General features: G+C 43.0%; 2 protein-coding genes across 2 annotated transcripts in view; one reads left to right on the top strand and one right to left on the bottom strand.

Moving 5' to 3' along the window:
• Nucleotides 1-5,012: 5,012 nt before the first annotated feature.
• Nucleotides 5,013-9,676, top strand: RPL32 (ribosomal protein L32). The gene is made up of 4 exons (XM_063121422.1): nt 5,013-5,098; nt 8,086-8,186; nt 8,363-8,544; nt 9,494-9,676. Exons 2-4 carry the CDS (start codon nt 8,091-8,093, stop codon nt 9,621-9,623), a joined length of 408 nt encoding a protein of 135 aa, XP_062977492.1. The 5' UTR covers nt 5,013-5,098; nt 8,086-8,090; the 3' UTR covers nt 9,624-9,676.
• Nucleotides 9,677-11,425: 1,749 nt separating this feature from the next.
• LOC134395276 (cullin-associated NEDD8-dissociated protein 1-like) overlaps nt 11,426-26,894 on the bottom strand; it is a 35,050-nt gene continuing 19,581 nt past the window's right edge. The window contains exons 10-16 of the mRNA XM_063121423.1: nt 24,760-24,901; nt 21,091-22,590; nt 18,147-18,242; nt 15,582-15,751; nt 13,691-13,855; nt 13,048-13,155; nt 11,426-12,633 (exon numbers count right to left, since the gene is read on the bottom strand). Coding sequence (XP_062977493.1) covers nt 12,406-12,633; nt 13,048-13,155; nt 13,691-13,855; nt 15,582-15,751; nt 18,147-18,242; nt 21,091-22,590; nt 24,760-24,901 — 2,409 coding nt within the window. The 3' untranslated portion in view covers nt 11,426-12,405. The remainder of the gene's footprint in view (nt 12,634-13,047; nt 13,156-13,690; nt 13,856-15,581; nt 15,752-18,146; nt 18,243-21,090; nt 22,591-24,759; nt 24,902-26,894) is intronic.

Below are 26,894 nucleotides of genomic sequence, written 5' to 3' on the forward strand. Positions count from 1 at the left end.
GCTAGCTGGTAGATTAAGATCTGCCTCTGGCATCCTTCTCTGGGTTCTCCACCACCACCCCCATCACACCCCCATCAGAGATAAAGTGAGCCGTTACTGAGATAGGGTCTTCTCTGTGGTGGGACCCTAGCTTTAAAATTCCCTCTTTGAAGAGTTTTTCATCAGCTATCTTTTTAGTACCAGGTAAAATCCTTTTTGTTTTCCCAAGTTTTTGCAGTATAGATTTTAACTCTGCTTTTATTGTTTATATCCATCGTTGTGTCTTAAAGGTTTTGTTAATGTTTTTCGTTTCTTTATTGTTAGGTTTTATTTTTGTATTGCAAGCTGCTTGGGTTGAAGAAGGCAGTAAAAAAATATATGAAATACTGCAATCCTATCCATGTCTACTCAGTACTGTGCCCCATTGAGTTCAGTGGGACTTACTCCTAAATAAGTGTACAGGATTGTTGTAAATTTATTTTTGAGATGGGGCAATCAGAAGGGCATGGAGTATACCAATTCCATTTGCATTGTAGATCTATGTAAAGGCATTGTGATGTTGGCTGGTGGGGGAGGGGGATTCAGTTCCTTTCCTAAGAATTCCCAGAGTACAATTTTGTCTTTTTTTATAGCTGCCACACACAGAGTTGATCTTTCAGTGAGCTATCAACCCTAACTCCAAGATTTCTTTCCTAGGTAGTAACCACCAGTTCAGCTCCTATTAGTATGTGTGGAGTGAGAAGTTTAGCCATGTTATACATCACTTTACACTTATATTAATTCTCATTTGCCATTTTGGTTGGACTCGATGGCCTTATGGGCCCCTTCCAACTCTACTATTGTATGATTCTATGATTTTGTTGCCCATTTCCCAGTTTGGAGAAGTCTCTTTGTAGTTTATGACAGCTGGTTGGCCACTATGTGAATGGAGTGCTGGACTAGATGGACTCTTGGTCTGATCCAGCAGAGCTCTTCTTATGTTCTTATGATTTCACCAACCTAAATGATCTGGTTGTTTGAATTTTTAGTACTCCCTTTTGGGTTGAAAAATAGCCCCTCTTCTTTCCAGAGGCTAATCAATGAAGTACTGAAGAGAATGTCAGAATTTTCAATAGCTTATATCGATGATATTGCAATATACAGTCAATCCCTTCCTGATCATTTAATCCATCTGAGGAAGGTGCTGGATGCTATAGGGGTAGCAGGTCTTACTATAAAAGCTACCAAGTGCCAGTTTGGGAAACCTCAGGTGACTTACCTAGGTCATCAAGTGGGGAGTGGGACCCTTGCTCCATCCAAAATGCATTATGCACAAAATTAGATTTCAGCTGTAGCGAGTAGAATAAGGCTGATAATCACATTTTGGGGCATAATGCATTTTGGATGGAGCTGTAGAGCAGAGGAGCACCATTCCAGTGGAGTTTTAAATAAAAAATACAATTAAATCGAGTAAAAAATTGCACTAATGCGTGTCCATCGCTAATCATGTCATAGACACTGTCTAATAGGTATCTCTAATGTGTGACAATTGCATTAGCAATGTTAACTCTGTGGAAAGAATTGTATTTTCGTAGTATGTTGTACTAGAGCGTTGGGGAAATAAATTGTGTTAAAAAACCGATCATGAGGAAAGGGCCCATGTCACCTTTGTTTTTGTTATGTTTGATTTTCCTTCTGGATTATACAAACTACCTTGAAGGGTACTAAATGTGTGCAGAAAGTAAGGGACCATGAAATATAGATGAGGAAAATGAACTGATTTACTCATAATAAAGGTTTGGATTAATAATGTCCAACTAAAAGATGTGTTGTACTGATTCAAATGACGGTTGTCAGTAGATAATAAAAAATGGGGCATACTGTGTACAATGATGAAAGAGGACTGTACAAAGCCCAATTTGGAGAAAACGATGGGTGTTCTCACCTACTATCCACCATAGGATACGGTCAATATCATAACCGACTGCTGTGGGATTTCTCTACTTTTGGAGTGCGGGAGAAACAGAGAGGGATGCTTGAACACACAGCTTTCAAGGATTTAAGTCAAGTGCCTTTACCACTTGTCAATTGGAAATTAGTTTGCAAGTTAAGCTTTCATGCTTTCAGGCACTAGCCATTAACAGGCCATAGCTGCACTTTTCGAATGCACCTAGGTGTGTGTAGTTGAGCTGGATAACAATTATGAACCCAATCTATCCCTTTCCTAAACTTTGGGTATATCGGGGGGGGGGGGGTTGTAGGAAATGTCAACTTCTCAGAGCTTCCATCTGTATATAGCACTCTTCAACCATATAAGTATCCAAACTATTGGAAGATGTCTACAAATCACTAAGTGTAGGCTTATCATATATACTTAAAACTCTGATTTTTCCATAAAGGGGTTTTCAACTGGGATATTCGTTGTACTCCACTTAATAACATGGGAGCTAACAAAAGTCCAATTCATTTAATTATTCTAGCCATATGAACCTGAAGAGAATGTGCCTAACATGCAATAGTCCTTTTGATATCAAACAAGGGTGGGGATCAGATCAGCAGGTAATTGTGAGTCACTGGACTGTCCTCCATTAATATAGCTTTCAGGGGGTTACTTCTGAGTAGATATGTATAGAATTCCACAGTCGATATACAGCGGACACAGGCCAGGCCCATGATGCTTTTGCTGCCCAAGAACAAGATGGCGCCTGCCCCCACTCCACATACAGAAGCCAACTCTACAGGCAGTTGAATCATTGCACCTGAGGACAGCATACTAACTTAGGGGCCCCAGTACTAGCCATGTGGCATAGATCTATCTTCCAACAGAGGGAAATTGCCTGAGGTGGGGGTGATTTCACATTTCCCACCCCAGCATCAGCTGCCTGAAGCATCTGGTTGGCATTGGTTTGGGAAAGGCTGGCCTAATAGTAGGGTCAGCCCTGTATAGACATAATATGTTTTAAAATGCAAGAGTTGTCATCTTATCATAGGTGTTGATGTTTTTTGAAAGACAAAAAGGTATGCCAAGTGAGTCTTTTCGGGTGCAATATCTTATGCATGTTTAGACAGGAAGAAGTCCTTCAACTCCTAGCCTTCCCTAGCTAGCAGGGCACAGTAGAAGACACTATCCCATTGCCAGTGTTGAAGTAAAATGTGTGGCTGGCGAAGGTTAGGAGTTGCAAGACTTTTTTCTCCTGTTTAAACTTGCATGGGATTGCAGCCTTAATTAGCAGCTGAACTAATTAATACAAGAGATAGTAGAATCAGCCACAGAACCGAGGCTCTGCCTGCGCTACCGAGGTCTTGCCACCAGGTGTCCCTGTGCTACCAGTTCAAAACACCTCTAAGCTCCCACCCCTCGGCGGCGATTCCTTCGCATAGACGTAATAAGCAAATAGGCACTTGAGGTTTAACTTCCAGTTCTTGTAGGCTTTTCGTTATTCATAGAAATTTGGGGGGTAATCCGAATTTCAGCATAGTTTTGAGTAGCAGCGTGCGTACCGGGAAACAAAATGCACCACCTTATTCTAATGCAGGTCTTATTTCAGGTAAACTTTTTAAATTCGACCGTTTGGAACATTTCAGATGCAATCCTATGCATGTTTAGACACCAATAAATACTACAACTCCCAGCATCTCCTAGTCAGTGGTACTGGCTGAGGAATGCTGGGAGTTGTAGGATTTATTTTTGTTGTAGAACTTATTTCTGGCTAAGCATGCATAGGACTGCACCCTTAAAAGCTCAATGGGTCTGCAACATGCAAGCCAATGGCACAGGAGGCTTCTGCGATTTGGACTGGGAATGGGAATGTTAACGGGCAAATTGAATAGATTGATTTTTGCTATGTATTTTATGTAGAGCGTTTATGCTAGGAATCCAAGTTGGCCTCAATCCGTCCCTCCACCCCAACCTGCATTATGGTGCTGGCATGAAACGCAGGGCATTAGGAAGAGGGTCTCAGAGTTGCATGTTTGTGCAGGAAGTAGACAGGAGCTCAAAGTCTGGATGTGCGAAGTGGTGCCAACACACAAGCCTTGAGAAGCTAATGTATATAAGTGAGAAGTGTGAATGGGCAAAGTAGTGTTCACTGCCACAACACCTACCCTAATGTTAGAGTAGAGAAACTTGTGACAATTATACACAAGCTTTTTTTAAAAAAATGAAATTAACAAAAGCCAGCCATCTGGCCAGCCAGCAGCAAACCCTGTTAACAACAGCAGCAGCAGCTTGCAATGAGTGAAGATACAGTCAGAAAAGATATTTGAGGGAAGGGGAGAATGAAACACACAGAGTACAGCAAAAGCTTCAAAGTACAGCAAAACCTACAAAAGTAGGAGTGAGTGAAGTTAATTTCAGATACATTAAATCTCTCACTTGTTCTTTATTTCAGTGATTTTAACATTAAGAAGTTATGTAGAACAGATTTGTCTTAAATGTGTGCTGTAAAATCAGACATGTGACCAAGGCTATGTTTGGGTGGGCACGCCCCCTTGGTGCTGGACACGCCCCCTTGGAGGCGACCATGTTGTCCTCCTTTTTGGTTTCCAAAATATGGTCACCCTATTAAACAATGGATTGTATTGAAAGCTAAATATGATGCAATTTTGCTTTGCGTAAGCACGCTGCTGCCCAGTAACAGCTGTGTTAAAATTTTGAGTTTCTCCATCGATTTCCGCGAGCGATTCTCTCCACCAGGGGATGTTGTTGGACGTCACACCAAACTATGGCTCCCATGTGAACCCGGAAGTTCTCTATCCAGGCAATGAGAGATTTCTCTACAATTTTCTTATTTGTATACTCTTTTGCCCGGCCTGTAGTGTCACCTTTGGGCGGAAGTGACGTATCCAGGTCCGCAATGTTCATAACCTACTTCACAGGTGCTAATAATTGCATTCATAAGCTGAAATATTTTAACAAGATATTTCCTATAATGGACTAAATGTTTTATTCTATTTGGACCTCCGTTGGTGAGGCTCAGACGACTGAGGGAGTTAACTCTCTGTTCAGCCGCATCCTCCAGCAAAGATCCGGTCTGACCTGCCAGGACCCTGCAGCGACGTCCCATCATCCCTTGCGGCTTCCTCCTTCGCTCTTTCTCTCGGCGCTCCCTGCTGCGCGGGTGTCGCCATTCTTGAGCTGGTAAGCGCGGCATCCTTTGCCATCCTGGCCCGGAGGGGCCCGGAGGAGAGTTTTGTTGTTTCTCGGGGCTGCTCGGGGACCTTCCCCGTTGGTGCTCGCCGCTATTTCTTTGCGGGCTGGTGGGCAGAGGGTTGTCCGGCGCTCTGTAGCCGAAGCGGTATTGCCGGACTTGGTTTCCCCTGCAGGGCTATCCTGAGGGGGAGAAAAGGCGGGCGGGGGCGCAGGAGCTGTTCTTGTGGAATGAGCGTCACTTGTGCCCCAGATACGTGGGGCGGAGAAGGGCGGGAGGGATCTCGCAGGTCTTTAATAAAAACCCAACGTTAGTCCTACTTAGAGTAGACCCATTGAAATGAATAGGACATAAGTTAGACGTGATTAACTTTAAGCCCCATGCATCTCAGTGGGTCTACTCTTAAGTAGGACTCCGGTTAGGTTTTACTCATTGTCTCAGCCATGTGAGTGAGGAGATGGTGCCCCCAGGGCATGCCCGGACTACAGCAGGGATGCGGAACGCGCGGCCCTCGATCTGCAACTCCTCTCATTCCTCACCATTGTTTATGCTGGTTATTGTTGGGGGGAGTTGCAGTGTAGCTACATCTGGGCTGGGCCCACGTTCTCCTAATCTGAAAGCACATAATGTAGCCCTGGGTCTCTGGACAGTGCCTGGTTAGGAGACGGCCTACGGACACCTCCCCCACCCCCATGAATTGCATGATGAAATAAGGCTGGATATAACTAGTAACATTGGGTTGTATCCAATGGTGTCCTTTTATTGACTGAAGGCTGCTTGATCCAGCGGAGGCTTCCATCAAATAGGGCCTTTACTCACCAAAAATATTGGCTTATTTTAAATCAAGGACATCCTAAATTTAACACAGAACATTTTTAAGCATTGATGCTTCAGATTACAAATTGTACTTAGAAAAGCAAATTGCCACACATTCTTTGTCTGTTTGATCAGAATTAAGCCCTGTTATATTCAGAGGGATTTACTCCATTATGTGTGTGTAGGATTACAGCCGTACAGTACAATCCTATACATATCTACTCAGATGTAAGCCCTAGAATTCAGTGGGACTTACTCCCAGGTGTGTGTTATAGGGTTGCAGCTATAGTAAGTGAAGATGTTACTTAAGCCATTGACTACCTTGAGTAAAGGAGTTGTGTTTTCCACACACAGTAACTTTAAAATAAGAGATATTGGACATGCAGACCTGTATTCTGACTATATTCCTTAGAAATCATATGGGGATAATCTCCATCCTGCTTTCTGTTGTAGGAGATCTGAGCTTGCAAGGGGACATCTGATCTTAATCCTGAGCAAATGGCATTTTGGCATGATGTTTTTTGATACTATTGTAATTCTTTTGGGGCAAAGAATTTTAGAACTTCTGACACTGCAGGAGTTGGCAACCCTAGCCATTAGTATAGGAGGAAACAAGTTATATTTTTTGTGAACCACCCAGAGAGCTTCAGCTATTGGGCGGTATAAGAATGTAATAAATAAATAATGCCTACGTTATTCCTGGTTGCACATATAGAGCCTACAGCAGAGATAAGTAACCAGATGCCCTCCAGGTGCTTTGGACTACAATTCCCATAGTTCCTGATCTTTAGTTGTGCTGATCTTAGTTGTAGTCTAAAACATCTGGAGGACACTAGGTTGTCCACCCCTAGCCTACGGGTGTAAAGTTGTATATGTGTCTGCTCTGTTCATATGAATATGTGTGAGGGCTGATCAGAAGGCTGCAGGTCCCTTCCACATGTTCATTTTCTGAGATATGTCTTATGAATGGGGCTTTTGTGAGGTTTCTTCTGCAGAATTGTTCTCTCACCTCCATGTCTCTCATTGGTAAGAGTATCTGGATTGGATCTGTAGTTTGGAAATGCAAGCCTAATCCTACATATTTGGATATCCCTAAACCCATTGAATTTCAGTGGGCTTATGTACGCATTACATAGGGTCAAGCTGTAAGAGTATTCATGCATTCTATGAAGCGACAACTAGCATAGTCTATTTAAGCACTGTCATGGTGGTCATAGAGGAGATAAAGAATTGGATTCAGATCAATGCATGCAATTTAATCCAGAGGCAAGTAAACAGGGTGGCAGAGGAGCAATGGAGTATTCTGTTCCATCCATCATAGAAATAAAGTGGGCTGCCAGAAGAGAGAAGTAAACAAACCACCTGCAGAATAGTAACTTTTGTGGGTTGATTTACAACTCTGACCTAGCAACTCTTAATTGTTATATTTAAATAGAAACTTAACATTGGTGTCTGAAGTAACCTGGCCATATGCATTGTTGGGTAATCTTAGAAAGGATTTCAGTTGGTGCTCTTGATTTGGGGGGAGTCAAGAAACTTGGATGCAAGTCCTTATTTAGATAACTTCTGTTGCGGGGTTAGGCAGCTTATGGTCCTCTTAGATCAGGGGTAAGCAAAGTGGTGCCTGTGGACACTTTTCTTGGCACCTACCAAGGTGCCCTGCCCCTCCCACTTTTTTTAATTAATACATTTTCTTACCTGCAGCTGGGATTGCTGTGAAATGGGTTTGTTGGCGCTGAAAACTATGGGCTCATTTTAATTGCCAAATGTGCACATGGCCCCAAAGGTTACCTGCCCCTGTGCAGTTGGATTGCAACTCTCATTGGCGCTACCCAGCCTAGTATGAATGCTGTGGATTACAGTCCAGCCATACCCGGAGGGGCATATGTTCCCCATCTCTGCTTCAGATATAGGATATTATGGGCAGTTTTTAAGAGATATGGGGACACCAATAGTACAGAGGTTCAACTCTTAAATTGGTGGCCTCCTAGGATCGTAACTGGAGAACTTTCCATACTCTTCCAGCTTTGGACATGGGAGAGAAGGTGCATTGCTGGTTCTGAAACAGGCTAGTAAATGGAAGAGACACTGCAACAGGCTTGGTGGGGTTCATTTATTGCCTACTGTGTGTGGTTCCTTACATGTGCTCTCTTTTTCTTAGACACCATGCCTGCCCTCAGGCCTCTCATTAAGCCTAAAATCGTCAAGAAGAGAACAAAGAAGTTCATTCGTCATCAGTCTGATCGCTATGTCAAAATCAAGGTAGGTGTCCTTGTGATGAACAGGTATGCATAAACCCCCAGATAAATTGTCAGTACTCTGGGTGGCCACCTGTGGTTGGATCTTGCAACACTGGCATTGTACAGTGATAGATCTCTTAATAGCACAATGCAAATGTACAGGTATTGACCATCCATGTTTCTCTTTAATTTCTGTAGCGTAATTGGCGCAAGCCAAGAGGTATCGACAACAGAGTTCGCAGAAGATTCAAGGGCCAAATCCTGATGCCCAACATTGGGTATGGTAGCAATAAGAAGACAAAGCACATGTTGCCTTCAGGATTCAGAAAGTTTCTTGTTCACAATGTCAAAGAGTTGGAGGTGCTGATGATGAGCAACAAGTAAGTTGGAAAAGGGTGAACAGCATGGGAGATGGTGTTGGGAGCTGCAGGAGGAATTGGAAAAAATCATTGCCCCACCCCCTTCGTCCAGTGGGCAACCTACTTGGATCCCGCTTTGAAAGAAAGGAGCCCTTCTGCTTGTGGAAGACACAATCAGATCCATCTCACTGCTTCTCCTGTGTACACTTAAAGATGAGGACAGCACAAAAATAAGAGTTTCTTGGGGGTGGAGGGAAGCAGCCTGAGAATTTTGCTAGACTTTTAACTCGGCTTAGTATACTTGTGAAGACCAAGCAAAAATAGGCCTCGAGTTAGCAGAAGCCTGTCGAAGTAATACGGTGATGTCCTGCTGACTTCAGTATCGCCAGTCAATGCAACCAGCTGGAAAATTGCATAGCTCAGGCAGCTTTCATCACCTGGCCTAATCAAGTTGTGTGCTCTCTGCATTACAAGGGAAAGCTTGTACTGCCTTTTTAAAAGTTCTTGCCACATTTAGAATTGTGTTGCTTGGGGCCAAGCACCCCAATCTGAAGTCTTACAACCAATCTGTAAGTTTAGGAGAGAGTAAAACCACTCCTCCTACAACTATGCCAATTCTTTATACAGGTAGTTTGCATATTTAAATACCTCACATTCCATCTCAAGCATCCTGGCTGTGGAAAGCACACATTTCAAAAAGAAGGGCTTCTCTTCTATTTGCAAGTGTTCTAAGGGCAGTATGGTTTTGGTACAGGACGAGGAGCATTCAGATACACAGTTTTTCACCTGCATATGGAAGTGATATGCTCCCAAAAAGGGCAGTGTCACATGATTCTCCTGAATGCATAATTAGCTCTTACTCTGCTCAGTACAGACAGATGGACATTGAATTTAAGACTCACTTTGAGGAAGCAGACTTAACATATTAATGTGCTACTCTTGACATACTGCCATGGCTTTTTTTACTTAGGTCCTATTGTGCAGAGATTGCTCATAACGTTTCATCCAAGAACCGGAAGGTAATCGTGGAGAGAGCGGCTCAGCTTGCTATCAAAGTCACCAATCCAAATGCCAGACTGCGCAGTGAGGAAAATGAATAAATAGTTGCTCTTGTACAACTGTATTTAATAAAAGTTTCAAAAACTGTTGGAAAGCGTGGCGTTCCTAACTTAAGTTAAATTCGGTGGTATCGCTGAAAAATAAATGCTGCTAATTTCAACAGAGGACCAGCTTGAAAAAAAGGGTGTGTGGGGGATAATTGCCATGTGCTATTATACCAAGTTTACCTCTTGTTTATGAGTACTGCATTTACACTAGCATCTGATCACAACTTGCTATCGGCTTTTAAAATCACTTTGAATTTCTTTGTTGCATTCATGTTTTGCAGATACATGCTTAAAACATATCATACAGGTATATTCATTTGGGAACAAACGTCATGAAGATCGTATCTGCATAATAAGCAAAATGGCCTGATCACCGAAAGTATTCTAAATTGTGCTACTTGTATCATATCAGATCTCATGTAATCTTTCTATAGATTGGGGCTGGAAGCAACTAGGTTATAATTTCCCACCCCACCCCCTATCACTTTTCCCTGCTCGAATTGCTGTCTAATAAAGTAGAACATGATGCATAAAGTTTGGATAGTTGTAAGAGGAAAATATGGACTTAAAATCCTGTACAGCCCTATAATTCCATCCAAACAGTACAGAGGAGGCCTGCAGTGTAATAATTCTTAAGAAGGGCTAGGTGGGCAGGAATCATAGAATCACAGAATAGCAGAGTTGGAAGGGGCCTACAAGGCCATCGAGTCCAACCCCCTGCTCAATGCAGGAATCCACCCTAAAGCATCCTTGACAGATGGTTGTCCAGCTGCCTCTTGAAGGCCTCTAGTGTGGGAGAGCCCACAACCTCCCTAGGTAGCTGATTCCATTGTTGCACTGCTCTAACAGTCAGGAAGTTTTTCCTGATGTCCAGCTGGAATCTGGCTTCCTTTAACTTGAGCCGGCTATTCCGTGTCCTGCACTCTGGGAGGATTGAGAAGAGATCCTGGCCCTCCTCTGTGTGACAACCTTTTAAGTATTTGAAGAGTGCTATCATGTCTCCCCTCAATCTTCTCTTCTCCAGGCTAAACATGCCCAGTTCTTTCAGTCTCTCTTCATAGGGCTTTGTTTCTAGACCCCTGATCAACCTGGTTGCCCTCCTCTGAACACGCTCCAGCTTGTCTGCGTCCTTCTTGAATTGTGGAGCCCAGAACTGGACGCAATATTCTAGATGAGGCCTAACCAGGGCCGAATAGAGAGGAACCAGTACCTCACGTGATTTGGAAGCTATACTTCTATTAATGCAGCCCAAAATAGCATTTGCCTTTCTTGCAGCCATATCGCACTGTTGGCTCATATTCAGCTTGCAATCTACAACAATTCCAAGATCCTTCTCGTTTATAGTATTGCTGAGCCAAGTATCCCCCATCTTGTAACTGTGCCTTTGGTTTCTATTTCCTAAATGTAGAATTTGGCATTTATCCCTATTAAATTTCATCCTGTTGTTTTCAGCCCAGCACTCCAGCCTATCAAGATCACTTTGAAGTTTGTTTCTGTCTTCCAGGGTATTAGCTATCCCACCCAATTTGGTGTCATCTGCAAATTTGATCAGTGTTCCCTGTACCTCCTCGTCCAAATCATTAATAAAAATGTTGAAGAGCACTGGGCCCAGGACTGAGCCCTGCGGTACTCCACTCGTTGCCTCTCCCCAGTTTGAAAATTGGGTATCTTCTATGTCTGCTGTAACCATTCATGATCTTCCTGGATTTTTGAAATAGTTTATTTTCATCTGAAACAAGTTGTATTTGTCCCTACAAAAGGCCATTGGGTAAAAGGCTGCAACTAAATCAACATACTACTGATGCATTTATGATCTTTATTCTGAGGCATTTTATGTAGAACAAAAAGTGACACCCTGTTTTATAAATAGAGCACTTAAGTGATTCATAAACTGACTTGAGTGGAATAAACCCTAAAAGTGAAGCTTAGTAATCCACGGTTGCAAGAAGTCAATATCACTGCTGAACAGAAAAGTAAACGGCAGCACGCTTTTGTTGGGCATAACAGTACAATAGCATTTTTATAACAAGATGGTGCCATTCATTACTACATCATACCACATTAATGGCTCTTGGGACTAAAATGCTAACTTTTTGTAGTTTGAAATAATCAGTGCTTTGGTATCAGCTTCTCTTTTTAAAAAAAATCAGTAAACTGTAGCCATAGGGTGCATACAAGAAGAAACTGCTGTATTCAAGGAGGGTGTGGTAACATGGTAATTAACCATAAGGCATTCCATCCTAGAAGACAGTTGGGTCACTTCCATAGTTTTGACATCTAGATTTTAAAGAGGGGTCAGGGCAATAGCTTTAATTCACTGTATGCAACTATGAAAGTCACTTAGTCATAATATTAGCACACATGAAAGCTGCTATTTAATTTAGGTGAAGATGGAAGCTCAACAGCCATTGACTAGATCTTGGATATAGCAAGACTTCATCACCACTGCTTTTAAAAATGCTATCATGCTGCCATCACTGTAGTGATAGCAAATAATTATCAATTGTCTAGGTAAAGCAGCTAGAGTTGATGCATAACGTTTGGCAGAAATTCATGATTGTGTATCTGAACTAAGGAATAACTGACAACTTAAAAGTGGTGTTGCCCTATTGACACCAACAGGTCTAGCCATCACTTTTATCATGTCTTAAAACCTTAGTAGAAATAGTTGCCATTTTTAAAATGACATCTGTATCTAAAATCAGCTTTAGAATTTGATCTTCCACCCTCAGAGCATAGTGGATTGTAGGAAGTAGAAGAATAGTGCACAGGAATTCTAGCTCATGTCCATTAAATCTGTAGTAGATAATGAAATAGAATCCTTTTGAATGCTTTCAAAAAGTGAAGACATTTCAGGGTTGGCTCTGATTTGGGAAGAAAATTCTGCCATTACCGGGCTTTTATCTACATCCGGGATGGTCAATAGAGCAGCTACTGCCCTCATTGCTGAGCGCTTCAGTTCATCTTGCTTTTCAAATTCCTGTTTCACGGAGCCAGCTTTTACCTAAGGAAATACATTTAAGAACAAAATTAGGGAAAATCAGACACCTTGAAGCTATTGAAAAGATGTACGGGCATGACTTGCTCCTTCCCAATAAACCTGATTGTTAACTGCAAACTGGCCTAATCTTACAAATGAGCTCCAACCCTTTACGGCCACAGGAAGGAAGCAGGGCAAGCCATAGTTGGAGAACACCAACACCTTGCTTGAGTAGAGGCCAAAACAAGTTCAGGCCAGTAGTTTCTAAGAACAGCTGCGCTGTGATCAGCTATTGGCACTCCATGACAGTTCTCAGGGTGGTTTACAACAAGCAAAGCTAGGTAGCCGATCTAGCCTGAGAATGAAGGTGCTGGAACAGAGGCATGGAAGTAAGAGCTTGAAGGAAATGAACACATTTTAGCATTACTCGTGAATTACCTTAGTAGAGCAAGTTGCTCGCAGGGGCTCAACAAGACGTTCTAATCTTTGTAGAACTGCATTAGGACAAAGTGTTGACAGGCGAGCCAGCATAATGAAAGTCAGCATCTAAGAACATTGAAGTGGAGAGGGGGCAGGAAAGGTTGCATTAACATTTAATTTCTAGTACTAAATGTCCAGTGAGTCACGGTCGCTTTCATAGAACAGGTGTAAGCCACCTTCAGCCTCAAATAGAACATTATAGCAAAATTTCCTTGTTTCTAAAGAATGGGTTTTTCTAAGATAAGCGGGGGGGGGGGGGATTGTATGAAATTCTATTGTTCAGCTATTATGCCCCAGGGGCCCCACCCCAAGACTGGCAGTGGAGTCCATGCCTTCACACTCCTAGCCCACATCCTGCATAGAAATATATGTCTGAACATGGATCTCCTGAATTCTAAAACCACTAGAGAAAAGGCTTTCCATTTCCTGGATAATGGGAGATTCCATATCCAAACAACAATGACAGTCCAGTTCAGGCATTCACTTGAGCATGGAAAGGAAAAAAACAACCCTCTTTCGCAATATCGTGGAACCTGTTTATCCCTCAGCAAAAGTAATAATAGATAGAATTAGTAACTCTTAATGAAAAAGAGGTAATTACCCTGATATCGTAATGATCTTTCAAGCCATCTTCCACATGATTCAAGTACTCATAAATGTCCAGTCGGTCAAGGCAGCTTTCCAAAAGCGTGTACATGCACTCAAAAGCAGCTTTCCTCACATCAAGGCCATCATCAACTGTGTGTTTGAATGGCCCCATTTCTACCTAAAAAAAGAAGAAAACAGCAGGCCATTCAGAGAGGAACTCTTCCTATCAGTAGCACATGACATCCCTGTCTAGCCAGCCTGAAAAACAAGCACAACCTCTTTTTTAGAGAATCAAGCCAATACATTTTTGCTGAATTTGGGTTCAGCTGCAACTGAAGTTGTTCCAGGTTGATTCCATTCCAGGCCAATAACTAATTTGGCACACATAACCAACTGGTTCTGTTTGGTTCACATGAGAAATGTAAATGCAAAGCGTGTTATTTCTAATTATCATTTGCTCAGTCCCATTTGCTCTATCCCCATTTCTCTCTAATTTGTTGGAGACTACTACCTCTCTGCTTCGGTCCCAGCGATCTAAAGGTACCACCTTGGACCCCATTACCGCCCCCCCCCCCTCTTCTAGATATGATAATCCCTTCTAGCTAGTCAGCCATCTAAGATAGAATGAATCTGCCTGGCATTAACACTTAAGAACATTCCAAACATTTTTAATTCCCTGGGTATTAGGAACTCCCAGAGCCGGTCCGAAAGTGAGCCTTCTCCTCAACACACCATGTTGGCTGGGCTCAGGGTTCCTTCAGGCTTCCTGGGCCTCTGAGAGCTTGCTCACTCACCTCTCTGATGCTTGAGGCCTGGGGCAGTAGTAGACTGCTGCACTGGGCCCTTTGCTCTGCCTGGGGCCCTGCAGGCCTAGCTACTGAAGGCAGGCACCAAACAGTACACTTGCCACCTAGAGGCTGGTTGAGCACGGCAGCATAGGGGAGATATTCTGCAGCGCACACCAATTTCCTTCCTCCAATCGGTGCACTTCAAGCAAGCCCTTAGGTTTGTCACCTCCTCCTCCTCCCTCCAGATTTGTGGTCATATCTCTGCAATTGAATGGAGCCGGCTTGGTCCCAGTCTTTCGATAACCTTGTTTCTCCATCTTCCTGCCCCAACTTTGGGTTGGCGGACTGATTGCTATTTCAAACAATATATATTCTCATTGCACCACACGTCTAAAGACTATTTGACAGCACCAAGTTATGTCCTGTCACCTGTCTTGTAGTGTTACATCACCACTTATACGTCTCATATATTCAACCCTCTCCATGTTGTAATGGACATGTTCACCAAACCCTTGTCCCTAAGGGGAAGCAAGCCTCCAGTCCAATCCCTGCTTAATGCTTCCCAGGCCCCAACCCTTAACAAAAGCAGAGTATAGAGGCCTGTACAAACCCAAAATGTATAAATCCACCTAGATACTGATTTTATTTTACACAGAGGTGCTTAGTTGTTTAGTTGAGCTGTTTTTCTGAGCCAGTAACCTGTTTCATATGCACACCCAGTTCTGTTCCTGTTCTGGTTCAACAGACTTTAGGATAATAGCTCAGGTTCCCTTCAGATCAAGAAAAAATATTGGTCATTTCCCGGTTTTGGTTAATGTTCAGCTGGATTCCCTGCACTTTTTCTTTCCTCAAAACATTCAGCAGAATAGCCTCAGTCCCAATATTGAACAACTGTCTAGATCACACAGTTGCCACTAAGGCCGAATCCCTTAACACATTGACTAGAGGTGGTGATCTCCACTCCTATGGAGGTGATCAAGATAAATCCATGCACTTTACAGTAAGAATATACATATGCATTCTCATGGGGAAATTGTGAGGTCACAATTTGTCTGTATCACCATTTCCCCTAGTAGAGGATAAAACTGAAATGGATCGTATCATCTAGGTTCATACCTCTCGTATGAGTTCCTTTCTAATCTGCGTTTCATTGTATAGGTGGGGTAGAACTGTGCTGAGCTGATCTCGGATTAGAGAAGGTTTATTGTGAGCAGCAGAATTAAACATGGCTAAAGCAACACGCCGGACATTCAAATCAGAATCCTGAAGTGTTTTCAAGAAGTCACCTGTAGTGTCATAGCAAAAAACAAACAAAACCAATTTATATTTTAAAAAGTCAGTCCTCTGCTAGCCTTCTAGAAACCCTGAGACTCATGCCATACTTGTCAAAATGCCACATTGGGACAGCCTGCCTCAACGTGGTGCTTTCCAAATGTGTTAGACTACAACTCTCATCATCCTCAGCCAGCATGGCCAATGGTGTAGCCCAGCACATCTGGAAGGCACCATGTTGAGGCAGGCTGCATTAGAAGATGAAAGTGGTAACAGTTTCAAAACTAGATGGATGAGAGCAATTCGTAATCCTATTCCATCTTTAACTGCAGACAGAAATATTCTCAGATGTTCCAGCAAGTTCACCTTGCATTAATAATTAAAGAGACCCACTATCAATACTATCTGGTACCCACATATATGGAAACGGAGTCACTTACACGGGAACGGTAAAAGTAGGTGTTGGTTAAGCGGGAACCATAAAGCCAATCTATGCAGATTCGGTGGGACTGTTTCCTAATAAATTATTTTGGGGAAACCGTTGTGTGCACAATATCAAACATGCTTTTGCATCATCTGACCCTCCAACCATTTTGCTTAGTTATGTAAATGAAGAGATATGTCCTAGACCGAAAGAAGTGGTGTGGTCTATGTCGATTGCTGCTAGGATATTGGTTGCCAGAAATTGGCCCCTTTTGAAAGAATGGTTGTGTAAAGCTTGAAGAGATGACTGAGTTTACAGAATATGTCCATATAAGAGATTGTAGGCAAAAGACTGCCTTTTTCTCTAATGTCTGGCACCCTTTTATGACTGAGGAGGGCCAGAGATAGCTAAGTTATAAATAGATATAAGAGCTTTTCCTCCTTATAAATTGTCTGCAGATTAAGTTGAAAACCCACCACTGCACTGTGAAATTCACCTGGAAAGGGCCTATTTAGCTTTGTTTTAAAGCTAAACAGGCTCTTTTTGCCACTGCCACTACGTCATCAAATTATGGCAGCAAACCTCTTATTTGCTGCCATGGTAGAAAATTTGGCGGCAGCAGGGGAGGTACTGGGAGTCACACTCAACTGGGGCAGAAGTGAGAGCTGTCCATAGAAAACAATGGAGAAATCTAGGATTAAAATTGTAGCTGTGATTGGACAGTAATGTGTCTCTTCCCCCCCCCTCTCGCCCCACAACACACACGGTAACAAGAAAGGCAAGCATTTCTATGTGAACCCAGAAGTTGCCCTGTCCAGACAATGAGATGAGACTTTCTCATCTCTATGCCCTTAACATTCCACTGAATTCCTGGAAGTCCATTGGACCAATTTTGTTTCTTTTTTTTTTAAAAAAAATCTTTATATGAACAAGCTTATGTACTTCTGCATAGCTATCACAGTTCCCAGGTATGTAGAAATCACTGACTTATTTTTTGGTTGGCCCTGTTTCATTTCTAAACCGATAGGCAAACACTGAAATTTGCTATTAGAGGGATGGCAAAGAAATCTTGATTAGACTGGGGAGCAGTCGATATGCAGGGAAAGCCCTGTGGTGGCTATGGATCTGCTCTGTGTCAGTTATATGACGCAGCCGCAGATTCACAGCCACCGTGGGGCTTTCTAGCGAAACAGCACTTCGAGGACTTACCCTGAAGTTTTCTGTGGGAACAAGGACAGCATGGCTTTTCCGCCATTTGACCTTGCTCCGGGGCCAACCCGGTTGGGGGGGGGGGGGGAGGGCGATCCTGGTGGAAGGAGACCAGCAATTGGCCACCTTCCACCAGGAAGAGGACAGGGGACTGCGTACCCAGATTACCTCCGGAAACACTGCACTCCCTCCTTGGCATCGGGATTACCTGCCGCTACCCCACTAAGTAAAAATGCGGAGTTTTGAAGGGAGGCGACGCCAACTCGATGCCATGAAGACTGCCCCTGGATAAACTCAACTCTCATCCAAATACAAATATAGCTAGATCAGTAATTCATTCAGACCACAGTCTTCCCCTGTTCTTTGAAAAGATTCAATCAACTGGAAGTAACAGATCCAACTTATGTTACAGAAATGCCAGCACATGTAGTGATGAACTAATTTCCTTTTGACAGAGGGTCAGGCAAAGACACAATGCCAGTCCTCCTTTCCCTGCTCTTAAAAGGTTTACTTCCTAAAAGGTAAACTGATCACATCTTGAGAAGGCTCTTCTAAACCACATGTGTGCAGCCTTGCAGTTCCACAGATGATGGCTAGGAGAGCCCTTCCCCACTAGATTTTTATTTTTGATTCATAGTACCTGGATTCCAGGAGGTTAAAAAAAAAACTTTATACATTGCCCATGTGATTGATTTGTAACATTTATATATTTTCTTAAGATGAACAATGCTTGCTGTTCTGATCTCAACAGAAAGGTGTCTGTAAGAACCGATTACCTATGCATCCTTTCAGAAGGGGATCAATGGGTTGTGGATGATCTGAAATGGTGAATTTGATTGCAGTAACTACTGTGCTTCGAGCATACGGGGAACCTACAGTGAAAAACAGAAGGGCAAGGGAAAGAATCATTGACTAAAGAAGGAACAGACATCTGAAATTTACAACAAACTCCATTTTGTTAAGGTTGTTATTCTGATTTCCCCACCAGAACACAAGACAGCAAGCATTGTTCTGATAGTAATTGTTCATGACAGACATTTTTTAGTGAGGCAACTGGATGGAGACAGCTAGCAGTACAGCTTTAACTTTACATGATGCTGCATAACTAAGCTCCATTCTTGGGCTTACCTACACTAATTGCAATTTGTTTTAAAGCAGTATGCTTATCTAAGTGCATTTTTACAACAACAACAGTGTGTTTATTTAACAGTCCATTGAAACAGGATTTTTATGCAGATTTGGAGCTGCTGCAGATTTTCAGACAAATTTACACTAAAGCGACCAGAGAAAAACAAATATGTAATGACATGAGCAGAATTCAGACAACATTCAGCCTGGCAATGGAACACAGCCTAAACTGGATTTTAAAAACATTTTCAGTGCTTTATTTCCCACCATCAACACTGGCTTAAAGAACTGTCTTGTATTCAGCTGTATTCGGGAAGCCCATAGTTCTGTGATCTCCACCTAATCCCTACTTTTCATGCAAAGCTAACGATAGTGACAGCAGGCTTGCACTCACCTTTTTTCCTAAGAGTGCGATCCTATGCCTATTTAGGTAGAAAAAAGGGCCTACAACTCTCAGCATGCTCCAACCGCCATGGCTAGCTGGAGAATACTGGTAGTTGTAGGATTTTCCCTTCTAAACATGCATAGGATTGCACCCTAAAAGAACCACAAGCTGTATTTCACCCACCCCACCAGCCCAGTTGTAGCCCTTGAAATTAGCAATATAGCCACTGTTTTCTTCTTATATAAAGGGGACAGCCATAATTTTCTAAACTATTGAAGAATATTAAGGATGCCTGGCACACCCTCCACAAAGATAGACTCATAATTCCTCCATAACAGAAACCCTAATGTGGGTGGAACCCTATTCTATAGCATACTTAATCTAATAGATAAGCCAGATCTGTGCATTATATTTGACACAGCCTTCTTTAGGCAAGCGTTAAGACATCTGAATAAAATGTACACTCCATATAATATTTTGTTTTGTTAGAAATATCTGAATGTGCCTTGCAGAAGAAAGCAAGTGTTTGCCACCTTAGCTAAAATGTCATACTCTAATTTGCCCTCAAAAAGGAATTATGTTTTCATACAGCCTTTTTTCTGTCAGCAATTCCCCCCACCCCCCATTATTATTCCCTTCAGTTTTGTGCTCCTTCTCTGACTGGGTTCAGACTACACAATAACCAACAGTGGTTTAAATAGTCAAGGGTTGGTTATTTAACCCACAGTGTGTTATTGTACTGTATGGAGGGAGCTTTTTAACCAACGGTTGGTTATTTGGCTGAAATAACCAACACAAATAACCAACACTGTACAGAGTTGGCTATTTGAATCACTGTTAGTTATCGTGTTGTATGGAGGGCACCGTTGGTTATTTTGTCAGCCACAGAGTTGCAAGACAAGAGTAGACAAAGCAGTGGCTGCCACTTAGTCCAGACGGCAGGATAGATTTTCAGCAGCAATGGCTGATGGGATACTAGCAGGAGGACTGAGGAGGGAGGGAGGGAGTCAACTCAGCGTGGACTAACAGTCAACTCAATGGCTCAGTTCAGACAACACATTTCTCAACGGTGGTTAGAATTCCACGGTGGAGTTGTTACACCACTGTTGAAAAATGTGTTGACTGGAGGGAAAACTCCACCCCATGTTGGTTTTTTTTTTTAAAAAAATACCCCACCCTGAATATCCACACTGTGCAGAGGAGAGTTCCTGCACAACCATTCTGTTCCGTGTTGTTTGGAGGGCTCCGAGGAGTTTCTTGCTACATTGAGTGGAGTTTCCCCACTGGCTACAGAGTTCCCTGGCTAGAGGGCCAAAGGAGGAAGTGCCGCTCTAGAGGAGCTGCTGGGATTGTTTTTTGTTTTTGTTTTTTGCAGCAATGGCTGATGAGATAGCATTGGGAGGACTGGGGGAGGAGAGAGGGTGAAGGAACTGTCAATCAAATGTTGCATTGAGTTTTACTCTACTCCACTGTAGCCCACATTCACACAATGGTGGAGTTAGAACATGTTGTGTGGTGAGTACCTCCTAAAAACTCCACTGCTGAGTGTTTTCACACTGTGTAGAGAAAAGTGTTGTGTGAACTGAGCCAATGTTGATCCTAATCCACACCATGGTTGGAGAGTACCCCCTAGATAAACAACAGAGTTGATTATTACCCCCCACCCCCATTGACTCTCATGTTCTCGGAACACAGCCTTTCTCTACTTTTCAGCATCTCTACCTTGTCTTGTTCCTTCCAAATCTATGTGTATGGTGCAGCATGTAAAAACAAAAAATACTATAACTTTTCCTGTACCATCTAGTTGCCCATCTCTCTACTAATCGGTGGTTTTGTATAAAAAAGAATACATATCAACATCACATTAAAATCCATTTAAAAACCATTTTTCTAAAAAGCTAAAAAATGGGAGACGAAAGAAAAAAATGATAAATGAAAAGCAACAACAGTTTTATGAATGAATGGATGAATGATCAGGTTGATTGTTGGGATTTCACAAAAGTAACACATAATAGTATTTGAAAAAGAATGCAAGCTTTTTAAAAAGGGGGAAAATAAAGGTGAACCTTGGAAGGGGCACTATTCCCCCTTCCCCAGGATCTTCCCCAGCATTGGCCCAAGGGCACGGGCAGGACAGGCAGTGGGGTCTAGTGCAGACAGCATCTCACATAGCCCTAGAGTTACCCTAGTCTCGGCCTTTCCATTACCTGAAGACAGTTGTTTTTTCAGCCTGGGCAGCAGCTGAGAAGGATTCACAACAGTCAGTTTCCCCAGGCATTCAGCCACAACGTTGCGCGTCCCTTCCTCTGCGCATTCACAGTGCTTGAAGAGCAGGGCCCAGATGTCCTCAACGTAGGGCTTTAGGCTGTCTGCCGGGGAGGAGCTGATGACTTCCTTCAAGGAGTGGAGCAGCAGGTATTGCCGCTTCGGCTGGCCTCCAATCTCTTTGAGCATGAAGGGGAGGTATTCTTTCAGGCTGCCGACGCTAATGTTCCCAAGAGCATAGGAAGCAGCTGATTTCACCTCTTCACTGGGCGAAGCAAAGGCATCCAGTATCACAGCTTTGAGCTCCTTCTGAGCACTGAGGTTCGTGGTGCGGCCGATTTCGGCCAGGGCAAGGAAGGCCAACATTTTCACAGCTGCGCTGGACTTGGGATTCTTCACATCCTGGATGAACTGGCTTACGACCCCCGGGGCTTCTTTGGGACATACAGAAGAAAGGGCAGCCACACATTTGGCAACCGAGTGATAGGCCTGCTTATGTAAACTTACCCCGCCAGGGCTTGAGGAGTAGATCGGGCCTGTCAGTTGCTTCAGCAGTTCAGCATAGTTCATGTTGACCGTCTTGGTGACAACCAAGGCTTGAAAAAAGTCCACAATGGCCTTCAGAGCTCCCCCCTGCATCAAAGGTGAGTAAACAAGCTGAAACAGCTCCGAGAGAACTGTCCCGCTGATCTTGGACAAGGCAGAGGGATACACCCTTGCCAAGGTAGTAAGGAAGGTGATAGCCACCTGAGAAACATGCATATCGTTCTCGCTAATTAAATCAGGGAGCTCCATTAGAACGCACTCAATCATGGCCGGCTTGAGGCTATCGCTGTAGTTCTTGATCAAGATGTCCAGAGCTGTCAAGGTACTCAGTTTCAAGGCCCGCTGATTCTTACGCAAGAAGGAAGCCAAAATGGGGAATCCTTCTGCTAGAATGGGCCGTAAGTCTATTTTGAGGGGAGAGCTAGCAATCAAAGTGAGTGCTTTGACCGTGGTCAGCCGAGTTATTTCATTTTTCAGCCTCTCCAGAAAAATCTTCAAGGTTGGCTGGAGATCGCTGCTTAGGTAGTCTCCAAGGTTGCAAACAATCTGTCCCATGCAAGAGATCGCCCGCTCCTTCACCTCCTGATCAATGTCAGCAGCTTTCAGCCTCTTTAGAGTAGCAGAGAACAGGTCTTTCACATAAGGTTTGGCATCAAACGTACAAGGCACATCCAGGGGCCGAATGACTTTCACAAGCTGCTGAGTCACTAGCAGGGATTCTGATGTTATCTTGTAAAAGGGATCTCCTATGCAAGCCACAACGGGCGGTAGCAGTGCCTTAACATGGGGATGGAACACTTCCCGGGAGTGGTTGCAAAGAACAACGTGAAGGAAAGACAGTGTATCAATCTTCATGTTGGAGGAGCTGGACTTATCAGTCAAGGAGAAAACAATTCCTGTTTGGAGAAAAGAGTTGTCAGCTTTGTTCTTCTTTTGCAACACACAGTATCTTCAAACAGAACAGGTGGGAAGGGAATTAATCCACTGAGGGGAAATAGTAATAATAATAATAAATTAATATTTCTTACCCACCTCTCCCTTTGGATCGAGGCAGGGAACAACATTAATACAATAATACAATATAAATCAAATGCATAATTCACGGAGGTTCCTAGCACTAACACTCAAAAGGCATCATGTAGTGATTCTGTCTTTTCTTCCTTAAGGGTTTTTTTTTTTCTGGTAAGGAAAAAGATGGCAGCAGAGGTGGAACAACAGGGAAGGGCTACAAATTGAAGACAAGTGTTTTATTGCACGCTCGCAACTGCTCACTTATGGACAACGTCTACCTCCTGCGAGCCTTCCGCTCGTTTTTCTGTCGCAAAATAGACCCCTTTGAATCCTCCTTTTTTATTTTAAATGAAATGTACTGCAATCTCCTGCTGTGTGCAGGAAAAGTGGCACAATAAAGATGGCCCCTGAATGGGCCACATGGTTTCTGTTTACTTCCTCTTTCCCCTCCGGGCAGAAAAAGGAAGTAATGAGGGACAAAAGCGGGGACGAAGAAGTGACAGTAAGGAAACGCGATTTCCCCCTGTTTGACGATGCTCTTTGTTGTCTGGAACCCCTGTAAAATTCTGTGAATGCAGCAGGGCAATTACACAATAAAGCTTCATCTGGAAGCAACCTGATACATTTGTGTTTGTTAGTCATTTCCACTTTCCATGCATTTTTTTTAATGGAATATATGCACAGTTGCTACTTATTTGTTGTGTGACATTCAAATGTCTTCCTCTCAAAGTTCTGCTTCTGCTTTACAGTTTTGCCTCAGCAAAATGAGAAAATGCCATTCTTCCCCTGTCCACTGCTGCCGAGCTTGTGGGACAATTGTGAGCATGATGCTTCCCTCTCCCCACCACAGCCACATCATGTTGTGATCTTCTAAAATTTTATCAGCATTATCTTTAAAAAGGCTCTGTGCTCCCTCACCATATAGCTCCCGCTGGGAGCAACCAGCTCACCTTATTTAAGACAAACACCGGCCTCTGTGACAGTGTACATCTGCCTTCCCCAACCTGGAGCCTTTGAGATATTTTAGACTAAACCTCCCAACATTTCTGGCCATTGTCTATGCTGAGTGGGGCTGATGGGAGCTGAAGTCCAAACATCTGAAGAGCGCTCAGTTAGGGAAGGTTGGCATACATTTGATCCAGCGGACTTAGGCATCTTTTGTTCTACAGGCACAATGACAAGGCTGGACCCAACTTCTTGGCTGTCATATCAAGCAGTACTAGGCAGGGACCCCCTCCCACCTCCTAGTTATCACCACCACAAGATAAATGAATAGAAGAGGGCCCTTGTGGGTCCAATTTGTGTGGTGCCCATGCAGGCATGTGGTGCCTACAAAAAATGCATGTAGCTGCCTCTTCTTTTTAAAACAGAAAGAGGACCACACTGCACAGCAATTGCCTAAGCAATGCCTTCCACTCTCCCTGCCTCTCTATCCCAGGAGGATCTGTTCATCACTGAATGACCCATGAAAGAATAATGCAGAGGGGGAAAAGAAGTGATTCAATTCAAAGTGATTCAAAAGCATTGGGCAAAAGGCGGGATACAAATAAATATAATAATAATAATAATAATAATAATAATAATAATAATAATAATAATAATAACAACAATAATTCAATGAAAAACTGTGTGAATAGACCCTAAAAATGAAGACACGTCAAGATGTAATAGATTAACACTAGGAATGACTAAAGAATAAAAAGGGGGCATGCGGAAGGGGATATCCATTGACTTGTACTAGAGAATGGAAGATCCGCTCTGCATGTGAAGAAGAATGAGCATCAGAGAAGCCACCAGCATATTGCTTAGGTGCTTCACATCTCAGCATGAAAAATGCCCTCACCACCTTTCTCCAATCCGGGCCCTCCAGATAGCTTGGACTGCAACGTCCATCAGTCGCAGCCAGCATGGCCGTAACAGCTGGGAGTGATGGCAGTCAGAGCCTAAGACACCTGGAAGGCTTCACATCGGGGAAAGCTCTTCTACACTCTTGAGAAACTTTTGCCCTGCTTTGTCGCTTCCCCCCCCCCCCCCCGACAACAGACAAGATTTACCAGGCACCAGGGCAGGGATGTGATCCGCAAGGCAACCAGGGAGGACGTTTGCCAGTTCGGTCAGGAGAGTGAAGCAACCCTGTCTCGACTTGACACTCTTCTCTTTGAGCTGCTTGTGCAAAGCCCTGATGATGTTTGGAACCTGCAAAGTTAGAAAGAAATTCAGTAGTGAGCCAACACAAAGCGAAGTGAAAAGGCAATGCAATCCCATTGGCCAATAGCTTCTCTTTTAAAGGAAAGATTACAGCCGTTTCTTCTTGAGTGGTCAACTTCCCCCAACCAGATGCCCTCCAGGTGTATTAGACTACAACTCCCAGAATTCCTGACCATTAACCATGCTGGCTGGGGCTGATGGGACTTGAAGTACAAAACATCTGGAAGGCACCAGTTGGGGAAGTCTGAACTATGTGTACATGAGAGATTTTTATTTTAGAAAGAAAGGGAAACACACACATGTGGAAATGTATTCTTTTGGGACAAAACAATATTCACAAACTATTTTTCAAAAAGGTTTCTTTTAAAGAATGCATCATGTCCAAACCTTCATTTGGGCAGGAGCTATTTTTAAAATTTCAGATCGGCCACAATGCTCCCAAAAATCCACACAGTAGGATCAGTCAAATCAAGAAGACTGAGCTGGCATTATGTACTTCAGCATATACCTTAGCCAGTCTTGGAAGTGCACTTAGAATTAGTCCAGAATCTATTTTCATAGTCTTTCAATAGCAACACAGCATATTGCTATAAAATCCACAACTGATAGGCATTGAAACTGAGATATAAACTCAGGAAGCGAAACACGACTTTTAAATGGTGGTTCTGTTGGGAGTCCTGAATTAGGACTGGTTTTTTGTGATTTCCATATCTTTGTACAAGCCTGTAAAACCTGGAAGAAACTGAAGACTCAGCATCAGTCAATCAGCTTAAAGGTCAAGTTTGCAGCTGGACTTTATTGAATTATTGGGATGATGCAAAAGTATAATTGTCTTATCATTGCCAATTAGTGGTTTCATCATTTGTTCAGGGAAGTGTATATAAAGAGAGTTTTGGAGCTTTGTAATCAGATTAAAATATTCTCTCTCTACTGCTGTGAGCCCTGCTGTAATCTGTATGACCAAGTGTGTGAGTATGTTGGTGTAAATTTGTATTGCCATAAACTGTGTTATTTTCTATCAGTAAAATACTTTATTTTTGTACCAAACAAAACAGACTCTGTCTTGAAGTTAATTTGGTCTTTGCTGACTTTCATAGTTAAGACCCGCTGCTATTCTGCTAGTTCACTGGTATAGTGAACAAAAGGGTTTATAAATAAATATTATATAAACCTCAAGAGGTTATGGGCCCAGCTACCCAGTAAACCAGAAACCCAGAAACCCAGTAACAGTCTGGACATAATTCTAGTTCTTAACAGAGAAACAGTAGGACCTGATAAGACAGAGAAGCCGTGCGTTGACTAATTGCCCTGGAGCGTTGCTTTTTCTAAAGAACGTTGGGATTTAGACAAAGGAAGAGGCTTTTTTGTAAAGCTTTTGTCTTGCAAAGTCACACGGTGTCTGATAGAAGGCTATTTTTGAATTTGAAAAGGGATTCTGAGGTTGTTAAGCCGGTCAGTTCCCAAAAAGGAAATTCAAATAACAAAAGGGTTGAAAAAACAACCAATTAGCAGTTATGGCACTTCAAATAGGAATGAATACACAAATGGAACAACTCACAGACACAAATTATATTACTTGGTCATTTAAGATTGAAATGAGTTTAAGGAACCAAGGGCTGTGGGAAGTTGTTACAGACCCACCCGATGAAGATTTAAGTGCAGCTGATTTGAGAGAGTGGAATCGAAATGCAGAGAAGGCAAATACAGAACTTCTGTTCGGATCGGGGGGGCGAGTTTAGAAGTCTAGAGTTTGCTGATTTTTGCAGAAAGCATGGGATTTCTCATAAGTTTACAGATCCCATGGCGTCTTGGCAAGCTGGGAATGTGGAGCGGCGGATTGGCGTGCTGAAAACGAAAATGGAATGCTTAATGAAGGATGCCAAAGCAGATCCCAAGCTTTGGGGTGAAGCTTTTATGGCTGCAAACTATCTGTGCAACAGAACGTGGTCTTCAGCCATTAACAATATTCCTTTTTTCTTAA

This window comes from Elgaria multicarinata, chromosome 3 (genome assembly GCF_023053635.1).
Source record: "Elgaria multicarinata webbii isolate HBS135686 ecotype San Diego chromosome 3, rElgMul1.1.pri, whole genome shotgun sequence".
Taxonomy (NCBI): Eukaryota; Metazoa; Chordata; class Lepidosauria; order Squamata; family Anguidae; genus Elgaria; species Elgaria multicarinata.

Excerpts from the sequence above, each read along its gene's own strand:
- RPL32 (XM_063121422.1), top strand. The coding sequence starts at position 8,091 with ATGCCTGCCCTCAGGCCTCTCATTAAGCCTAAAATCGTCAAGAAGAGA. Across the intron at positions 8,187-8,362 it reads ATCGCTATGTCAAAATCAAG|CGTAATTGGCGCAAGCCAAG; the intron begins GTAGGTGTCCTT and ends TAATTTCTGTAG. Across the intron at positions 8,545-9,493 it reads GTGCTGATGATGAGCAACAA|GTCCTATTGTGCAGAGATTG; the intron begins GTAAGTTGGAAA and ends TTTTTTACTTAG.